Source organism: Carassius gibelio, chromosome A16, assembly GCF_023724105.1.
Source record: "Carassius gibelio isolate Cgi1373 ecotype wild population from Czech Republic chromosome A16, carGib1.2-hapl.c, whole genome shotgun sequence".
Classification (NCBI taxonomy): Eukaryota; Metazoa; Chordata; class Actinopteri; order Cypriniformes; family Cyprinidae; genus Carassius; species Carassius gibelio.
In genome coordinates, this window is record NC_068386.1 from 25917718 (window position 1) to 25936378 (window position 18661).

Consider the following 18661-nt stretch of genomic DNA (forward strand, 5'->3'; position numbering starts at 1 on the left):
CAGTATTTTATAGAGCGAAAAAAGGCAGCAATAAAATTATTGTGGCTGCCTAAAAATAATGGAAGAAAGCAGTACTAGATTCCAGGGCGAAAAGAGAATCACGTGTCAACAACCACTAGCTGTGGATCAGATTTAAGTTTGTTAGACTAGTTGATATCATTAGCAGCTGTAAGCAGATTAATCAAGGCGTTTCCAGAGCAGTGATTTAAGACTCCAACAGGGGAACAACACCTGGGACTTAATCTCACCCCAAGACCAAAGGTCCTACACTGAAGCATTTGATCCTTTATTGGACACTGAGGACTTCAAAGAGCAAAATTACCCAGTTGTTTTGGTGTCAAGGCAGCAATCCTCATGATATACGCTCATCTTCTGTCACCAGATCACAGGGTTTAGTCAACAGAAGCGACCTTTGCCAGAGCTGAGGCTTTCGGGCTAGACATAGAATGAAGTTCAGGCATGACTGGTCACTCTGCATGACTCCAGCCTCATGCTCTCAAGTTGGGAGTTTCAGCCATTGTCAAGACTAATTACCAAAGTCAAGTCGATGTATGGCGATTGCGCTTTCATGCTGTTTACATGCTTGCTGCATGTCTTCCAGTCAGTCTTTCCAATCCATCCAAAGTTAAGTCAACAAAATCCCGCAGGATTGCAATTATGGCTTCTAGTTAGTTGAGGAAGACAGTATGGGATCTCAGTGACATAATTCAGACAGACATTAAGAGACCTTGCAGTGACCCCTGTCGTGTTTTCCATTCAATTAATTCCACATGGTGTCTTTTAAATATTATGCACTATGCTTAGTGTTCAACTTCTGTGATGTCACTTCCAGTTACCAAGCCCGATTTACCCCAGACTGTCGAAGAACTTTCATTTGCTGATGATATTTGCTTTGGAAACCCACAGGAAATTGTTTCCAGAGACACTACAAAAGAGAACCTGCTGACCTTTATTCAGAGTTTAAGTTCATGTGATCAGATTAAATACAGGTGACAGACACTTATGTGTACTTCACCTTCACCTAGAGAGGCCTGCCATCTGAAAAAGAAAACTAAACTTGCAAGTTACATTTCTTTGAAATTTAATGCCGCTCCATAGGACAGAAAATCACAAACAAGATCTCTTAAAAGAGATATTCCAGCCATAACTGAAAATTTTGTCATCCTTTTACTCACCTTCAATCTGTTCCAAACCTTCATTAATTTATTTTTGTTGAACACAAAAGAAGACATTTTGAAGAATGTTGGTTGCTGGTAGATAATTTAATAACCCAACCCAAGACTGGGCATACATTGTGTGATTTTCGTATAATTTTGAGCCAAATTCTGACTTGTGCAATTTATTTATTTGAGTCAGGCTGAATTTCTGCTTTGTCGTGTAGTGTAAAGGGGGCAACAAAAGGCAATTAACCTCTTCTGACTGACAATCGGATGGTTGGAATTAATTTCTGACATTTTTGTCAGCCCGCTCTGAGGGTATGGCACAACAAACTGACGCACAGCCTCAGTGTTTTTTTCCCTCACAGCATGTGCGTGAAAACAGAAACGAACCCATGCTGACATGGCATGTGGTTTGGACTGGGGTCCCAGGTGTTTATTTCGCACATATAGTGTTAGTCTGATGAGAGTGAATTGAGATGAATGCATTTTTTATATTTATATTTTATATTTATATTTTAATGCTTATACGATTGGCTCCCCGATCAAAGATTTGTATTGTCATGCTCCTTTTCCTAACACCTGTTGATGGACTAATCTGGACTAATCAGTGACTTAGTGTCATAGGTTGGTTGACAAAGAAGGTGGAGACTGTTGCCTTTTATGACCGCGCTTGAGAGACTGACAGGTGCGTGTTGTTGGATTGCTTCACTTATGTGGAAGTCGATGCCTGTCGAGGTTATTTGGGAGGTTATTTGGTTATTTGGTGCTGGAATCTGAGAAAGAACACCTCGCAGAATAACTGAACATTTTACAGCTGTGCGGAATGAGTGAGTCAAAGTGTTGTGAAGACTGTGACGTAGAGCAAGCACGGGTGTAGCGTTTTGAGATGAGTGAATCTGGGATCGTTTGGAGATATGGCATCCGCGGTTTGTGAACACGACAGTGACTAGCAGAGTAACCAAGTTTGTACAGCTGTTCGGAGATGAGCAAGACCGCGATGGAGGGTTTGCACAATGCTGGAAACTGGGTAGTGGGAATTGCTACCCAGTCATATTGTGAGTACAACCCTAGTTGAAGATCGTCTGATAGATGTTGTTGTGACCATTTTGCATCTAATTCATACATAATAGAGACTAGGAACTAATTGCCAGTATACTAGCCATTGCTCTGTGTTTTATTTTGTATTGGTGTGATTTTCATTTAGGTTGCAGCTTGTATTGGGTGTTGTCGGTATGTGTGCACAAGTGAGCATGGTAGTAGGCTAGTAGTTAGCTTTAGCTTGTATTGGACTGGAGATACTGGTTGTTTATTTCTCTTGTATTGGATTGTGCAAAGGACTGGCTCTCCTTTTCTTATTTTAATATTTATATCCTCCTAATGTTATGGTAATAAAATGCTTGTAATTCAATCTACTACTGGTTGAGTGTCAATGGTGTCCAGCTCTCAGTCAATTAATGAATTAGGTGAACTTGGGTCCTGGGCTGCAGTAAAAAACCTAGGTGGCTACTCTTTTGTTAATTGAGGTTTAATACCAACAGTATTGTTGGTTTGTCTTCAAAGGTATAAGAGAAACCCTTGAATCATCCCATCCTTGTCGCCACCTCTGGTGTAGTCGGCAGGGTTTTATCTGTGAACCTGTGTGAGGGATTGAGGATGTTTTGACACTCTAGAAGCTTTGTTGACTGTATGAGATGTCTGGAGTGGACATCTATGGCCAAAGAGATCTAGAGTTGACTTTGAGCACAGATGAGGTTGTCGATATTCGTGTGGTGTAAGCTGGAATCTCTGAAGAGGTGGTAACTGCTGATGGGGTGAGTCCACTGATGCTTGGGTCTTGTTTAACTGATCAACAACATCAAATTTTTGTTTTATAAGAATGAGGACTATTTGGGGCTTAATGCGACTGTCCAGCATAGGATCTATACTGGCACTGCGCCTCTTGTCCGAGAAAAGTTTAGCCCCCTACCCCCAATGATGTATAAGGAGATGAAGCTACTGCTGGCAGGTATGTTGGAAAGAGGAGTAATTTCCGAGAGTAGTAGTCCATGGGCAGCCCCAATAGTCATGGTCAAGAACAAGGATGAAAGTTGGCGCTTCTGTGTTGATTACAGGAAGCTGAATGCCGTTACCCATAAGGATGCATTCCCTTTTCCCTGAATAGAAGAAACATTGACAACTTTAACTCAAGCTGAATGGTTTAGTACCCTCGATTTGTTGAGTGGCTATTGGCAAGTGGGGGTGCACGTGGATGATTGTCCAAAGACCACTTTTACAACTCCTCTGGGGCTATTTAAATTTCAACGTATGCATTTTGGCCTGTGCAATGGACCAGCTACATTCCAGTGATTAATGCAGCACTGTTTGAGTGACTATATTGTAGACTTTTTGTTGGCATATTTGGATGATGTCATTGTATATTCCATAAATTGACACCCATCTTCATCATTTGGAGCGAGTATTCCAGCAGTTGGCACTGAAGTTGAGGCTGGACAATCGGCCATTCCTTCATCCACAAGTGAAATTCCTGGGGCATGTAGTGAACAAGAATGGTATCAGCCAAGATCCTGGTAAAACAGTGGCAGTACAAAAGTGGCCTGTTCCAACCACCATTCGAGAAGTGAGGGCATTCTTGGACTTAGCAGGCTATTATAGATGGTTTATAGCCAACTTCGCTCGGCTGGCACAGCCGTTAAACGGCCTGTTAGTAGCAGTTCCAGCCAAGAAGAAGTCAAATAATCATAGGATTGAGTGGACTGCGGAGTGTCAAGCTGCATATGAAAAACTAAAGCGCGGTCTCACTCTGGCTCCTATCCTAGCATTTGCTGATTTTTCTCTGCCGTTTGTTCTGTATACTGATGCTAGCCACCAGGGATTGGGAGCAGTATTACCGCAGGTCCAGGCTGGTCAAGAGCAGGTAATCGCCTATGCAAGTCGAAGCCTCCACCCTGCGGAATGGAATGATGCTTATTATAGTTCTTTGAATTCGGAGTTGCTAGCTTTAAAATGAGCTATGACCGAGAAATGGACTCGGAAGGACTATCTGACTGGAGCTAAATGTACGGTTGTTACATATAATAATCCGGTGGCCCATCTACAGACCGCGTGACATAGAGTGGTGGAACAGCGCTGGGCAGCGCAACTGGTGAATTTTGATTTCACAGTGAAGTATCGGGCTGGGCATGAGAATACTAATGCTGATAGTCTGTCTAGTATCCCAGTAGACTGAATGGCTTCTATTGAGGTACGACAAGTTGAGGTAACAGAAGATGCCTGTCAGCCAGTAATTGACCTCCCAGATGTTGAGAAATGGCGTAAGAGCCAAGGCGAAGATGAGGAACTTCAACAGGTAAGGAAGTATGTGGAGTCAAGTAGCATACCCTCGAACATGGAGCAAGCTAATATGTCTCTAATGGCAAACGACTACTTCGACAGTGTGTTAAGCTTGTGATTTCAAGATGGTGTTTGTATAAGAGCATGATTGACCCCAGTACCCTTGAGTTGCACCTACAGATTATCTGTCTCACCTCTAGACGGGAGGAAGTATGGTGACAATACCATGAGGCGTCTGCACATACATGACTTTCGAGGGTCAGACAGCATTTTTTTTCTGGTCGAAGATGGAAGAGACTGTCAAGGGGTACCATCTGGGTTGTGTCACTTGTGGCCTACAGAAAGGTAAGAATCAGAATGCCCCCCCCCCCCCCAATCCAATACTGATATCGTTCGCCTTAGAAGTGGAGTCATTAGATTTTTTTGACATTAGGGCATCCAGCTGACTTGCGTCAAAATATTTGTATAATTGATGTTTACTCGTTATGCATGGGCTATTCCTATGAGTGATCAAACGGCTATGGTGACAGTCAATGCTTTGTGGGAACAAGTCGTCCAGACTTTTGGTTGTCCCTTGAGATTCCATTCTGATATGGGCACAAATTTTGAATCTGCATTGATGAAAGAGTTTTGCCACTTGTACGGTAGAGCTAAGAGCCGAACAACCCCTTACCATCTTGCCGGGAATGGTAAAGTAGAGAGGGTAAACGAGACAATATAGGCAATGCTGCGTACTTTAGAGAGAGAGAAGCAGGATAGGTGGCCAGAATTTCTCCCCAAGTTGATGCAGGCATATAATAATACCATACATGGGGCTACAGGGTTTACACCTTCGTATCTGATGTCTGGTTGTTCCTTGCGGACACCTGTAGATATGAGCCTTGGAGTAGGAGTAGGACAAACTAGAAAGGATTTGATTGGGTGGGTACAAGAGCACCATGAAAAATCGAGTTGGTCTTAAGCATTGGCAAAAAGGGCCATGGATCATACTGCAACACTATCTTAACAGATCTATGATCGTAGGGCCAATGCTACCCCATTTTTGGCGGGTCCGCGTGTTTGGGTTCGGGACCAAAATAGGCAGGGACATGGGAAGTTGTGCAGTTGGTGGGACCCTACGGCTTATGTTGTACTAGGAACTTTGGGAAATACTGGACTGGTGTATTGGGTGAGGGGGGAAAAGAGAGAAGATTGCATCGAAATGCCCTTAAGTTATGTTCTGTTCTGGAAGTAAGACACCCACAACCAACAGTATGCTAAGAGACCAGGCGACCATTGGATCCCATGCCGTATAGCCTATGGGTTGCCTCAGAGCCTGATCATGTGAATGAAGATAACCAAGTTAGACATTCTGTCCATCCGAATTTAGGGCAACGCCCCTTGCGGTATAGATGAAGGGTTTTAAGAAATCACAGGGACTGCTGACATTTCCGTGCAGGGGGGATGTGATGGGAGTGAATTGAGATGAATACATATTTATATACATTTTATTGCTTGTATGATTGTATGATCATGCTTGTTTTCCTAACACCTGTTGATGGACTAATTTGGACTAATCAGTGACTTTGTGTCATAGGTTAGTTGGCAAAGAAGGTGGAGACTGTTGCCTTTTAAGACTGTGCTTGAGAGACTGACAGGTGCATATTGGTTGTTGTGGGCACAAGTGAGCATGGTAGTAGTTAGCTTTAGCTTGCATTGGACTGGAGATACTGGTAGTTTTTTCTTATTTCTCTCCAGTAACCTACTGTCTAGATCTGTGGAGACCTACGTCTGGTGGAACCATCCCATTTATTTGTGGACTATAAAGATGTCATACCAGATCGTGCAAAGGACTGCATCTCCTTTTCTTATTTTAATATTTATATACTCCTAATGTTATGGTAATAAAATACTTGTAATTAAATCTACTACTGGTTGCGTGGCAATAGTGTCTGGCCCTCAGTCAATTATTGAATTAGGCGAACTTTGTTCCTGGGTTGCAGTAAACAACCTAGGTGGTGTAGTCGGCTACTCTTTTGTTAATTGAGGTTTAATACCAACAGTATTGTTGGTTTGTCATAAAAGGTATAAGAAAAAAACCTTGAATAATCCCATCCTCATCGCCACATCAGCAGTCAAGTTGCATCTCAAAGAATGGACATTATAAGGTAAGCACATAAATCCTTAGTTTTGGGTTGATATTGCATGTGATTCACACATACAGTATATGGAGGACTAATGAATATATAGGTAAATTAATGTAATAAAAGGAAAATAAATAATGTGATAAAAACAAAAATAGTTCATTTGTAATAAAACTTAATCCTGAATTCATATTTTAAATGACTTTTCCTTTATGTATTTTACATTTATTTTTATAAACCTGTTAGCCAGCACCCCGACACCCTCGTCCTAAAAGCCCCTAGACTACTCAGTGTTTATGAATAGATTAAATTAAATGGGACAAATTTAATCTTGACAAACTATGTATCATTATAAAGATCTAAGCCTCAAGCATCGACGACAGATCATTGTTTTTCAATGGAAATCTTATAAAGACTGTATTTGCTACATTTGTGTAAGCAGTACACATAAAAACATGAGCAATGGAAACACTGTACATACCAGATCCATCGTAATAACGAGCCATAAACACATCCACAGCTGTATATCCCGGTTTAGTTCGAAAGGTAAGGATCTACTGAACGACATCTCATGGAGCACGTTTATTCCAATTAGGGAAACAAGGTTGTAATATGGATCATAATTCCTTTTTGTTTACGTTTCAGTTCTTCATCGACAGAACTGTTTGCGTCCCTTATGGAATAACTCGCGGTCAGAAACTTATCAAATCACTTATCAAAAGCATTATCAAATCTGGTTGATAAAAAGTAAAGCCCGAAGGGTCTCCTTTCCAAAGACACCCCTTACGAAAGGAAAATATATTTACCAATATATTTCTTAAAATATGTTGTGATATATTGTAATATATTATTTACCCTTTTTATTTTCTAAAATATTATATATTTGAATACATTTAATAATATATTGAAGATGCATATATAATATACTGCAAAATATTCAAATGATTGCCGCTTTCAATATATTGCAATATATTGGAAGAAAATAAATATGTATAAGAATATATGCCTAATATATTACATGATATTTTCCAATATACTGCAATATATTTTTGTTTCATGGGGGACCAAAATTATGTTTGTAACACACTGAAGTAGGAAACTGTTACAATTATAAGTTTGGTAGAGCACTTTCAGCTGTGAGTCCCATAATGGGGGGTGCTGGCTAACAAGTTAACTTATTTACTTTTCATTTTTATGTTATTTATTTTTAAATGTATTTATTCCCACATGCATTTTTTTTTCCAGATACTCCATACTCATACAGTTAGAGTTGGTATTTAACAGACATTGCTGAAATTGCACAGTGTATGCCCCAGCCTAAGACTGCAATAAGATTTAATCTGAGAGCAAATTTTCACAAACCTTCTGTGCAAATTGATCTTCAGAGAAACCGACTCCGTAATCTCACTCTAGAGTTTTAGAAGAAAGTCTCAAACTCCACTCTGGCTTGTCAAGATCTCTTTATCTGCTCTGACCCTCAAGGTCCACTAACCTGAAGAGTTTCACTCCAGCCTTGATCAAACTCACCTGACTGGAGCTTTTTCAGTAACTCTGAAGACCCTGATTAGCTTGTTCAAGTGTGTTTGATTTAGGTTTGAAGCTGAACTCTGCAGGAAAGCAGACCTTGAGTTGAGAACCCCATTTCTATATTCTTTCAGTGTACAATATAATTGCAACATAACTTAAGCTACAAAAGAACAACATACGATTGATAAAATTATCCTTGGGACTGTTATTTTTGACATTCTCTACTGGGAGAAAAAAATAATTTACTGTTATGAAAGGTGCAGGATGTGTCGACAAAGATTTGCAGCACAGAAATTAAATTCCCTTTTGTTGTAAGAGCTTGAATTATGCTGTTCTGGAACTGCTGGATGATGCAATGGATAAACAAATCAAATTTGTCAAATTTATATCAGGCACAATATAATTATCAAATTTGGTCTAAAGCAAGTGCCAAATGGAAACGGGATAATTTTGAAGGAAACCATAAATTTGTTGATCTATTCAGGGAAATCTGTATCTTTCCATTTCTGCCAGGAGAAAACTTAAGTTTAATCAGTTTACACACATGGCACTTAGCGTACAGTTTAGTGTAAGTAAACAGTGCAAATCCATCTTGTCAAGCGGGAGTGGTGCTGCTGTCGGCATTCCTGCATAAGTAACACGTAAGAATCATCCGCCACAAATCTGCGCCTCAGTCTCCCAGGTCCATGACAAGCTTAACTAAAAACAAATGTCTGCGCTGCCTCCTTAAATACCTCTCATGAAATTACACACTGAGAGCTACAAGGTGCAAATAGCAGTCATAAAGTGCCAGGATACAGGCTGAGACGCTACCTGGGAGAAAAATAACAGCTGGGAAATGGGCAGATCCAGGCACGACCCTAAGGGAACTCTAATCAAAGGAGCTGAGCGGATATGAGGAAACTCTGAGCAATGCACCTGACGCTGTTCCTATTTCCATGAGCGAGAGGCTTGTACTTGCCTTGCTGCATTTAGAAGCTGAAACTGAACCTCTACTCTGCTGCTATGAGAGTTTAAATGCCAGCTGAAACTATTTGAGAAGGGTGTCGATGATTCGTTTTTAAAATCCTCTTACATCATCTCAGTGACTAGCTGTTGCGGTTCTTGTCATGAAGAAGCTGATTCTGGCTCTTAAGGAGTTAGTTCACCAAGAAATTAAAATTAGGCTGCGTTCAACTCATCCCCGAGGCACCGGCGGCGCCAGGGGGGGTCTTGGGGGGTCTCAAGACCCTGCCAAAAAATGCCTTGACCCCCCATTTGACCCCCCAGCCTCTTCCTGATTAAAAAATATATATATTCGGGATAAAGATCCAAAAATGTTTCTCTTCAAACTACGCAGAACAATAATAAATAATAATTATTTCGACATTTATTCATACACTGAACCGAGAACCGTTTCTGTCGGACGCGTCCGATTCGAGAACCGATGAGCTGATGATAACTGCGCATGCGTGATTCAGCGTGAAGCAGACTGACACAGAGCGCATCTGAACCGAACTGATTCTTTTGGTGATTGATTCTGAACTGATTCTTTGCTAATGTTATAAGCGCGGGTAAACCAAAGGCTTGAATGAAGGGATATCATCGCCAATGACGGCATTACATCGAGCGCAAAAGAACCGGTGAACCATTTTTTTTTCAGCTGGTTTATTTGATCGAATTGTCCGAAAGAACCGGTTCACTTGAGCACCTGCTCCTTTGCCCCTTAAGTGCCCTTTTGTCAAAGCAAAATTTCCTCAATTTTTTTTTTGTAATAACATAAACTTTTGTGAATGCCTGCCCACCTTCCAATCATAATACTAGTACAATTTATTAATAATAATTTAGCCGTAAATAAAATGACCAACATGATGACCATTCACCTGACTACGACCTCATCCAACCGGGAAGATTCCTCATGCTGCACGCGCATTTTTTAATTGCTAGAGGATATTTTCAACATCGTGGCAGCTGGTAAGTGGTGTTTCATTCTCAGCGAAGTGATTTTGGTGTTTATTTACTTATTATTATTTTACAAGAACGATGTGATGTGAGAACATGCAGATACGTTGTTTATATTGCTGTGTGTAGCCTGTAGTGTAGAAGTAACACTGGCGTGCTGTTTGAGGGAGAAAAGTTTCACAGGCATCGAGGGGTCTGGTCTTTTTTATGTTATTTGAATAAACTTTTATTATATTACAGTACTTATTTATTTTTAACACGTAAAAATAATTATCACAACACTGGTAAGGCTTATTCAGATTTTCTCATTCTCTGAATTATCATTATAAAAATAAAAACAATTCAGAAATGAATTAAAATATAATTATATTTTAAATGTGATGCAAATATTTTTTTTTCTACAAAAGCAACAGTGTTTACAACAGCAAGACCACTTTAGCCTGTAAACTCAATAATATCTATCTGGAAATAAATGTAAAAATATCAATGTCAACAAAAATGCATAATATACCTGACATGAAAGTGCAGTGTGAAGGATATGAATAACAAATGTAGCCTGTCATTTGTTTACATTGCAAAGGTGTTTTTGTTGTTTAGTAGCAGAAATATGCAGTTATTAGCCATGTCCACTGTATTTTTTGTTGGTTTTCATGAGACCCCCCTTGAAAAGACCAGGACCCCCCCATTGCCCCCCCAATCAAAATTGTCTGGAGCCGCCACTGCCCCGAGGCATCCATGTATATGACTTTCTATCTATGAAATCCAGTCAGAGTTATAGTAAAAATTGTCTTTGATCTTTCAAGCTGTTTAATAACACCCAGCAGTTGTTGCATTGCTCCAGTCAAAAAGGCGTGAAATAAAAAGCGCCCTTCCATAAAAAAAAAAAAAAAAGGGTTTCACACAGCTCCGGGGGGTGAATAAATGCCTTCTTTAGAGAATTGATGTGTTTTTGTAAGAAAAATATCCATATTCAAAACCTAATATTCACATAATAATCTAGCATGCGCCCACTGTTGTAAAACGGAAGCAGTTCCGTGGGAATTAAACATTGATTCACTACAGAAGGCCTTTGTTCACCACCCGGGGCCGTGTGAGGCACTTTTTTATTATGGTAGGGCACTTTTTATTTCACATCTTTTGGACCGAAGCAATGCAACACCCGCTGAGTGCCATGAAATAGCTTGAAAGATAAAACTCTGACTGGATTCATCAGAAAAAAATATCATATCCAAAGGTCATATACACCTAGGATGCCTCGGGGGTGACTAAAATGCAGTCTAATTTTCATTTTCGGGTGAACTAACACTTTAACTCCTTCCCGGACATTGCATTGCATAAACACTGACTGTATATATCAAGACTAAATCAACTTGAACTCCTCAGAATCACCACCTCCAGCAGGACAGCATTTATTCCTTGTGCACTAACGATGACCTCCCGCCAACAATAAGTCATCAACGGCGCCTCTCTCTGCTCTGTTTTTACAGGGCAAATCATGCTATGCTTCATTTCTGTTCACTATAAATAAATATGTTAGTTTTTAATTCTGTCAGTCCATCAAGGCCACATTCAAATCCTGTAGAGTGAAACATGGGATTGTTTTATGAGGGATAATAATGTATATAATTTGGACAAGAGTTCTGAAGAGTTGCTGGGGGTTGCATGGCTTGGCTTTCAAAGCCTAATGATGAATGCTAAATCATAATCGTTGTGGGAGATTTGGAGAAAGACAGTGAACGTATGCACCAGGTTCTGCTATGGAGCAGCTTGGGATCAAGGATATTTCCCTTCTAAATCCTTAAAATCAGCATGAAACAGTATTGCCAACCCATTTAAATTCCATAATGTAACGTAAAAGAAATGTAGGTTTTTCATCAGAAATTGACAGGATCATTCCATATGACTCAAATCAATTTTGACTGTACACCGACTTCCCTTATGTAAGTATTAATGTTTTGCTTATTTAAGCTGGGTTATATCCACAGTGATGTGTCAGACGTGTTGGGGGCTGTGTGTCCAAATTTAGATTTATGGCTTCAGTTTATGGCTGACATCACTCACAATTAGCCTGTTAATTGCAGACTGGCGACACTTCAGAAAGACTTTCAGCGTGCAGTTTCCATGGCATGCCCCCGCCTCAACCCAGACTGCCATTTCCAATGACCCTCCTAATTGGCATCCCATGTGCCACCACTAAAGTCAGCTATTGTACCGTTTTGTATAAAGCCGTCAGCTTAAAACACTGGGGCCTCAATCGTCTGGTCCTCATGCCTTTAAACTCACATTTGGGACCTTTTATGACAAACTCTGACTGTCATCAAAGCCCTGCCAACCTCCAGTGGTGATCTGCCAAAGCTAGTCTCAGCCATTCAAAGTGAATTTACACAAAGGCTTTACCGGACACATAAATAGAGACGGAGTTAACTAATGACTCTGCACCGCTGCTAATCACATCCAGCTGGGGACAGTGTGAAAGTCTACAACATTACACTTCCAGCACATATTTCAGCTGGTTATAGGCCCAGTACATTTACAGTGACAGTAAGATTTGAGCTGCCACTGTTTAAAGGGTGACGATCACATAGAGGTTAAAAGTCACTGGGAAATGAACTACCACAGATTACCTCTGAGTTAAAAAAAAATAGATACGGATCTTAGATTTAAGTTATTCACACCAGCCTTGATGTAGTACAGTTAATACTATAAATCTTCATTAGAAATACTGTTGTGACATTTTGGTTAACTTAATGTTAACCATGGGATCAAGTTTTTTTTTTTGTTTTTTCACTAGTCCCTGCTGGTAGGTTTTGTAACTACACCATTATGTTGGCACCAATGCCGCAGCTGATTCGCTCAAAAAACGTGCCCAAAGATGATCACGAGCAAAGAAATACAAATAGACATGTCTCTCCAAGTGTTAACAACAAGTGTAATCAAGCTTAGTGGAAATAAATAAAATTATTTGTGCAAAGGTTATTTAAACTGTATGAACACACTCCTCCGGTGCTACCTTTTTGACTGTGTCCGTGTCCAATTCATGCATGCAGTGTTGATGAGATAAAACAGGTAAACATGTCAGCTCTGTGGATGCACTTTACCATAAAAGAGGCTGGAATGACAATATGTTAAATCTGTTTGGCTGAAATATCTGCTGTAGGATTTTACTATGACTGGTACTGTAGTTAATTTATGACCCGAGAACACAATACCCTGAAAAGCAGTTCCCAATTACCCAATTTAATTCCTAAAACACTGGTTTTGGTTTTCAGATAAATGACAACATTAGTGTCAAATTTTAAAATTCAATTCAGTGCATTGTTAGTGTGAAGTGCAATAAAACATAATGCATAATGCAATGCAACTGACTGAAAATGAACTTACCAATAAAGAAACAAACTATAAATGTGTGCTGTGTCCCAATTCACCAAAAAATACTGTATGCACTCTAGTGAAGAAAACTTACTTTCAATTATGTAACAGAAGAATTCTGACAAGCTTATACCACTAAAACAAATTCCTTGTATGTGCAAGCATACTTGGCAATAAAGCTCTTTCTGATTCTGATTCTGATTCTGAATACTCAAGTTATGAGAATACAAGAATACTCGTCTTTAACAGACTGCTCTGTTGCTTAGCTACGGCATTATGTTAAATGCTTGTGCAAATTTGGGACACACAGGCTGCATCTAAAAACTAGAAAATGCTGCTTTCGGAGGACACATTTTAAGGCAGGAAGGGATCAATGCACATTCAGCTCCAAAGTTAGCTTCAATTTCTGCTTCCTGAGATACCTTCACCTGGTCGATTTTTGATATCCCACAATCCCGTGAAAGCTGGTGTCTGAAAGTTGTGCTTGGTGGTCAGTTTGTGTGAAAATATATGTTTATGACTAACTTTTTGCACTTTTGGTGTTTTTTTGTTTTTTTTTGCGAGAAATCAATATTATAGTAATTAAATATTCACTTAGTTATCACCAAAGCTCATTAGTTGTTGTTGTAGATCATTAAGCAGTTCAGGGTTGCCAACTCCCACGCATCTGGCATGACACTCACGCTTTCAGCAGCAATCTCACGCTGGAGTCCAAGCATGAGTGTCACGCCAGATGCATGAGAGTTGGCAACCCTGCATGTTTGAAATCAATTTTGAGAGGTGCCTTTCTTTGCAAGCGTTGCCTATAAAGTCATTGCCCCATAAGGCAGCAAGTCAGGATGGATTTAGGATGAATAGTGAACTGGGACGCAGCAATATAGTATTTGTAGATTCTTGAAGAGCTCAGTGTAATCTTTCAGTGTTTCTGTGGAACTCCTTTTCAAAACAAACTGTTTACAAATAAAACATCATGTATTAAAGCTTGTGTGAGTACAATATGTGTTTGTTTCCACTGAGGACGAGTATAGATCCTCCAAATGTCGATCTGACTAATAAAAGGAGGCTCTGTTCTCCTTTAAAACCTCCCCTGACCTAAATTTATGTGGGTTATTGAGTCACTGGTTTAAGGGGATTTGAATGCTGGGCTTTTAGACGGGCTCTATTGATGGGACGGGGCACGTCATGTCAGTCCAGTCAGGGTAAAGTCATGAGAACTGCGGCAGAGTCACTTTGCTCCTCCAGCGCCTACTGGGAGCCGAACCTCGTGCGGCCTGGGAGCCAAAACAACAAAGGCTCTCAGGAGGGTTGAGGTTTCTCTGCACACTGAACATTAATCCACAGAGAAAACAAGCAGATGGGATGATGAGTGCACTAGACGGACGAATGCAGCGGTTTGAAGGCCTAGACAAATGATTCAGTGCACTGATGATGGCACAGCGATCGCTTTACAGTTCCTGCCAAAAATTTTTGAGGTTGTGGGTCTTTCTCTCTCTACGGAGAAGATAATTCTTTCTGGTCTATTTTTATCACCAACATTATCAACTATCTGAACAGAATAGCATAAAACAGTTGGGATTAGTGCTGTATACATTTTCCACATTTTAGAGGGATTAAAATTGATGCAAGGATAGCCTTGTTTTGCTATTAAGACTCTTCCCCAAATGACCACAATCAGCTGTGAAACAGAATAACCCCTCGATCCACTCACCATCCCTGCACATGTCGACAGGGCCACGGATGAGTTGACCTCTGACCTCAGCACCCCGTGGTAGAAGCAGTGGTGGTCTTGAGGAAAAGGCAGCAGGCTCTTGGTGCCGCTCCTGCCCAGGGTTTGTACGGTGAAGCTGGGGGCGATCAGGTCACGTGACTCCTGCAGGTCCATGTGGAAGTCCTGTCCTAATCCATGAAGCCTGAAGTGCACAGCGAGGTCATGATCTTCACCCTCTGTGGAGCGTTTCCTGCGGTGATGGTGGGCCACGGCGTGGGAAACGTAATGACCATGATGATCCACCTCGTATGGGGCCACGATTTCATATTCTACATAGAGGAGGAAGTGAGGTCATTAAAAGCTATTGATGAATGCATTATTTCTGTTCAGGTATGCAATCGATTAATCTGCTATATCTGCTTAAAAATCTTCACCCCATTACACTTTACATTAGGTGGCCTTGACTATACTAGCATTAATTAATTAATGGACTGTGGATTTATGGTTCAACTTCATGCTATTTAGTAGAATTCCCAGATTTACTGCTACTGAGTTGGACTAAAGGTAAGGTTAGGGTTATAAGGGTTATAGTAGGTGTAAAGTTAACAGTAAGTAACTACAAAAGTTAATTAAATGTGTTGTACAAATGGTTAAGGCCACTTAATATAATGTGTGACCAAATTCTTTATTTTCCCAGACAACTTTTGAACACCCTGTCTACCATTGTTCAACCATTGATTTTGTTTTGCTGAATGACAGATATGCATATGTGATGTTAAATGCAAATAATAAGAATAACTTTTATTATGCATTGTATTTATTTTGGCAGATTGCAGTGATGTAAATCCAATAATGGAATACATCAAGCTCATACTACGTGGCTGATGTTACCCTGGTCAGTTACACTGGTCATTTATCAACTTTAACTAATATGATCGCAACTCACTTCATTGTTGAGTCAGTGTTGGTCGAGAAGCTCAAGCAAACAGAGTCACAATGTTACACTTTTTTACTGGAGATAAACCTGCAAAAGGTTTATAGTAACTCTGAATAAGCTGGGATAGAGTTGGGTAAAAACAATATGTCACTTTTTATGTTTTAAAAACAAAGAAAACACTATTTTCGTCTTCCTACTTCAAAATGTCACATTTAGGTTTTTCAGATATAAATGTCTGGCTGCAGTTTATATAGTCCAAACACAGATCTTAAAGGGAATGAACTGAGAACATTAAAAAGTAATTTTTCATTTAATAATTCACATCAGGATAAAAAAGACCATATCTAGCAAATGCATTGTTGTTGTAGCATAAACTAAGTAAGTGTATCTATATGAATGCAAGCTGAAGTGATTTATAGGAAGGTCCATGGAGATGCTGCTCTCGGGGTGAAGGTCAGAGGACATGTTTTAATGTTGTGTGATTCTGACCTCCACATACACTCGTGCTCCTCTCATCCTTGTGGTGGTCTGGTGGCTCAAGTTATAAATGCTTTTACAGACATGAGCAGACAGATTTATGATCTCTGACCGTGGGGTGAGATACACACTGATGACACACACTCTTAATGCTCCGCTGTGATATGGAGACACACACTCTCAGCCGCTCTCTCATTCTCTTTCACACACACACACACACACACACACACATGCACGCGCACACACACACACTATTATATCTGGCTACTCCAGTCTCTAAGCTCATGCAGAAACTCTCAGTGCAGAGACTCTTCACAGGATAAAGGCAGTAAGTGCACACAGAGACTGTTTGTAAAGCTTGGCTGATTGATGGAGAGCTTCTTCAAGTGTCTGCCTTTGTTCATTGTTCACCAAGTCCCAGTGCATGCCAATCTTTATGCTACACACCTCCTCCTTCTCTCTCTCTCTCTCTGTGTGTGTGTGTGTGCGTACAAAACTGTCCGCAGAAGCGATAAACAAAACCTCCTTTAGGGGACATCTGGGGACACCCTTGTTTAGAACAAATGATTCACATAAGAAATAAACATGCTTTTATTTATAATTCAGTTTAGTTTTCTTTTAGGAGAAGCGTATTCAAATCTTTTGATTAATATAATTAGCTTTATACATGTTGTGGTGCTATTTTTATGGTATATCCTCATTTACAAAGCTAAATAAATGTGTGTGCATGTATGGGGTGTCAGGTTTTGTGTACACTGTAGGCATTAAATATCACCACAAGAAACACTAAAGTGCATTGTTATTATTAATGCATTCATGATTCTTTTTAAATAGCCTAATCACTGAGTTTGTATTTTAGGGTGCATTTGTCATAGGCATCAGATCAATTAGGATATCTAGCGCCCCCTGCTGACGACATCTCATACAGACTGTGCAACTGCAATAAAGTCATTCTCCCACAAAGCAATCTTTGAGCTTCTTTATTCCCATTTTTTGGGGAAAACTTTCATATTGCTAATGAATTAATGATGCAATATCAGTAAATCCTTAATATCAGATATTTAATGCGACAGCGACTGACAGCTGTCAATCACGTCTGGCAGGTAACTGTAACGCTCTCACCTGTGTTGTGAGGCAACCGCAGAGTTTCCAGCAGAGCTTTATGCTTTACATGAGGACCAGCATGAAGGGTTGCAGATGCAGAGTGAGATCTCTACATGGACAGATAGTGAACATGCATCATTTGCATTGCAATACAAAGCAATATTGACGAAACAAATGCGTGTTTGCTCACCTGCTGGCTTCCGAGTACGAAAAACAGAATGAACAGCACAGAACAGTTGGATGCGGTATGATTCCTCCTCACTGGCACAGAGCTTAGGCAAGCCATGTCTCCTGAAGACTCTTATTTGAAAGCTGCTGCGAGCAGCCTCTGCGCCTCTCCAAACGCGCGCTGCGCTCTCACTGAATCACTGCACGCGCTCGTGCGCTTCACATCTATTCATACAGCATCAGTGAAGCGCAGTCATGGCGACCCCGAATCCATTATCTGTATCCTAAAAGCGTATTTCCAGATCCCAAAGCATGTTGGAGAACTTCTCCCTGCGTCTTATCCGAGAGTGGCCGAGGATACCTGTGCCATTGCTCACGCAGACGAGTCTCATTAGTGAATGTCTGGAGCAGCTCGGACGCCGGTAAGCTGCACACGCGCTTCCGAACAGCCAATCACAGCCCACACCTGTGCGTAAGAGCCCCGGGCCCCTGATGAGAGGAGGGTCCAAACATCTACACTGTATAAAAAAGTTAACACAACCAACTTATAGGAACAGTTGCCCAACATTTTAATAGAAATTAAGTTAGTGTGAATCCAGCTATAATCATATATAGGCGAGTATAATAAATATTGATTCTGTTGTGTATATTTTCTGCTCATTTTTGACTAGAGAGACAGTTTAGAAAAATCACAATAGAGTTTTAGAATACATCAAGCTCATATCTCAAGAGCTCAGGGACGCTTTGATTCTTTATGATATAATCTCTTTCAAATCAAAATATATCAAAGAAAATCCATACAAAATAGGTATTTAAC

At 40.3% G+C, this 18661-nt stretch overlaps 1 protein-coding gene across 1 annotated transcript in view; it reads right to left on the bottom strand.

Annotated features, from left to right (window-relative positions):
* The window catches only part of LOC128030921 (A disintegrin and metalloproteinase with thrombospondin motifs 16), a 74380-nt gene extending 56077 nt beyond the window's left edge, over positions 1-18303 (bottom strand). The window contains exons 1-3 of the mRNA XM_052619009.1: positions 17867-18303; positions 17695-17785; positions 15159-15487 (exon numbers count right to left, since the gene is read on the bottom strand). Coding sequence (XP_052474969.1) covers positions 15159-15487; positions 17695-17785; positions 17867-17962 — 516 coding nt within the window. The 5' untranslated portion in view covers positions 17963-18303. The remainder of the gene's footprint in view (positions 1-15158; positions 15488-17694; positions 17786-17866) is intronic.
* Positions 18304-18661: the final 358 nt, after the last annotated feature.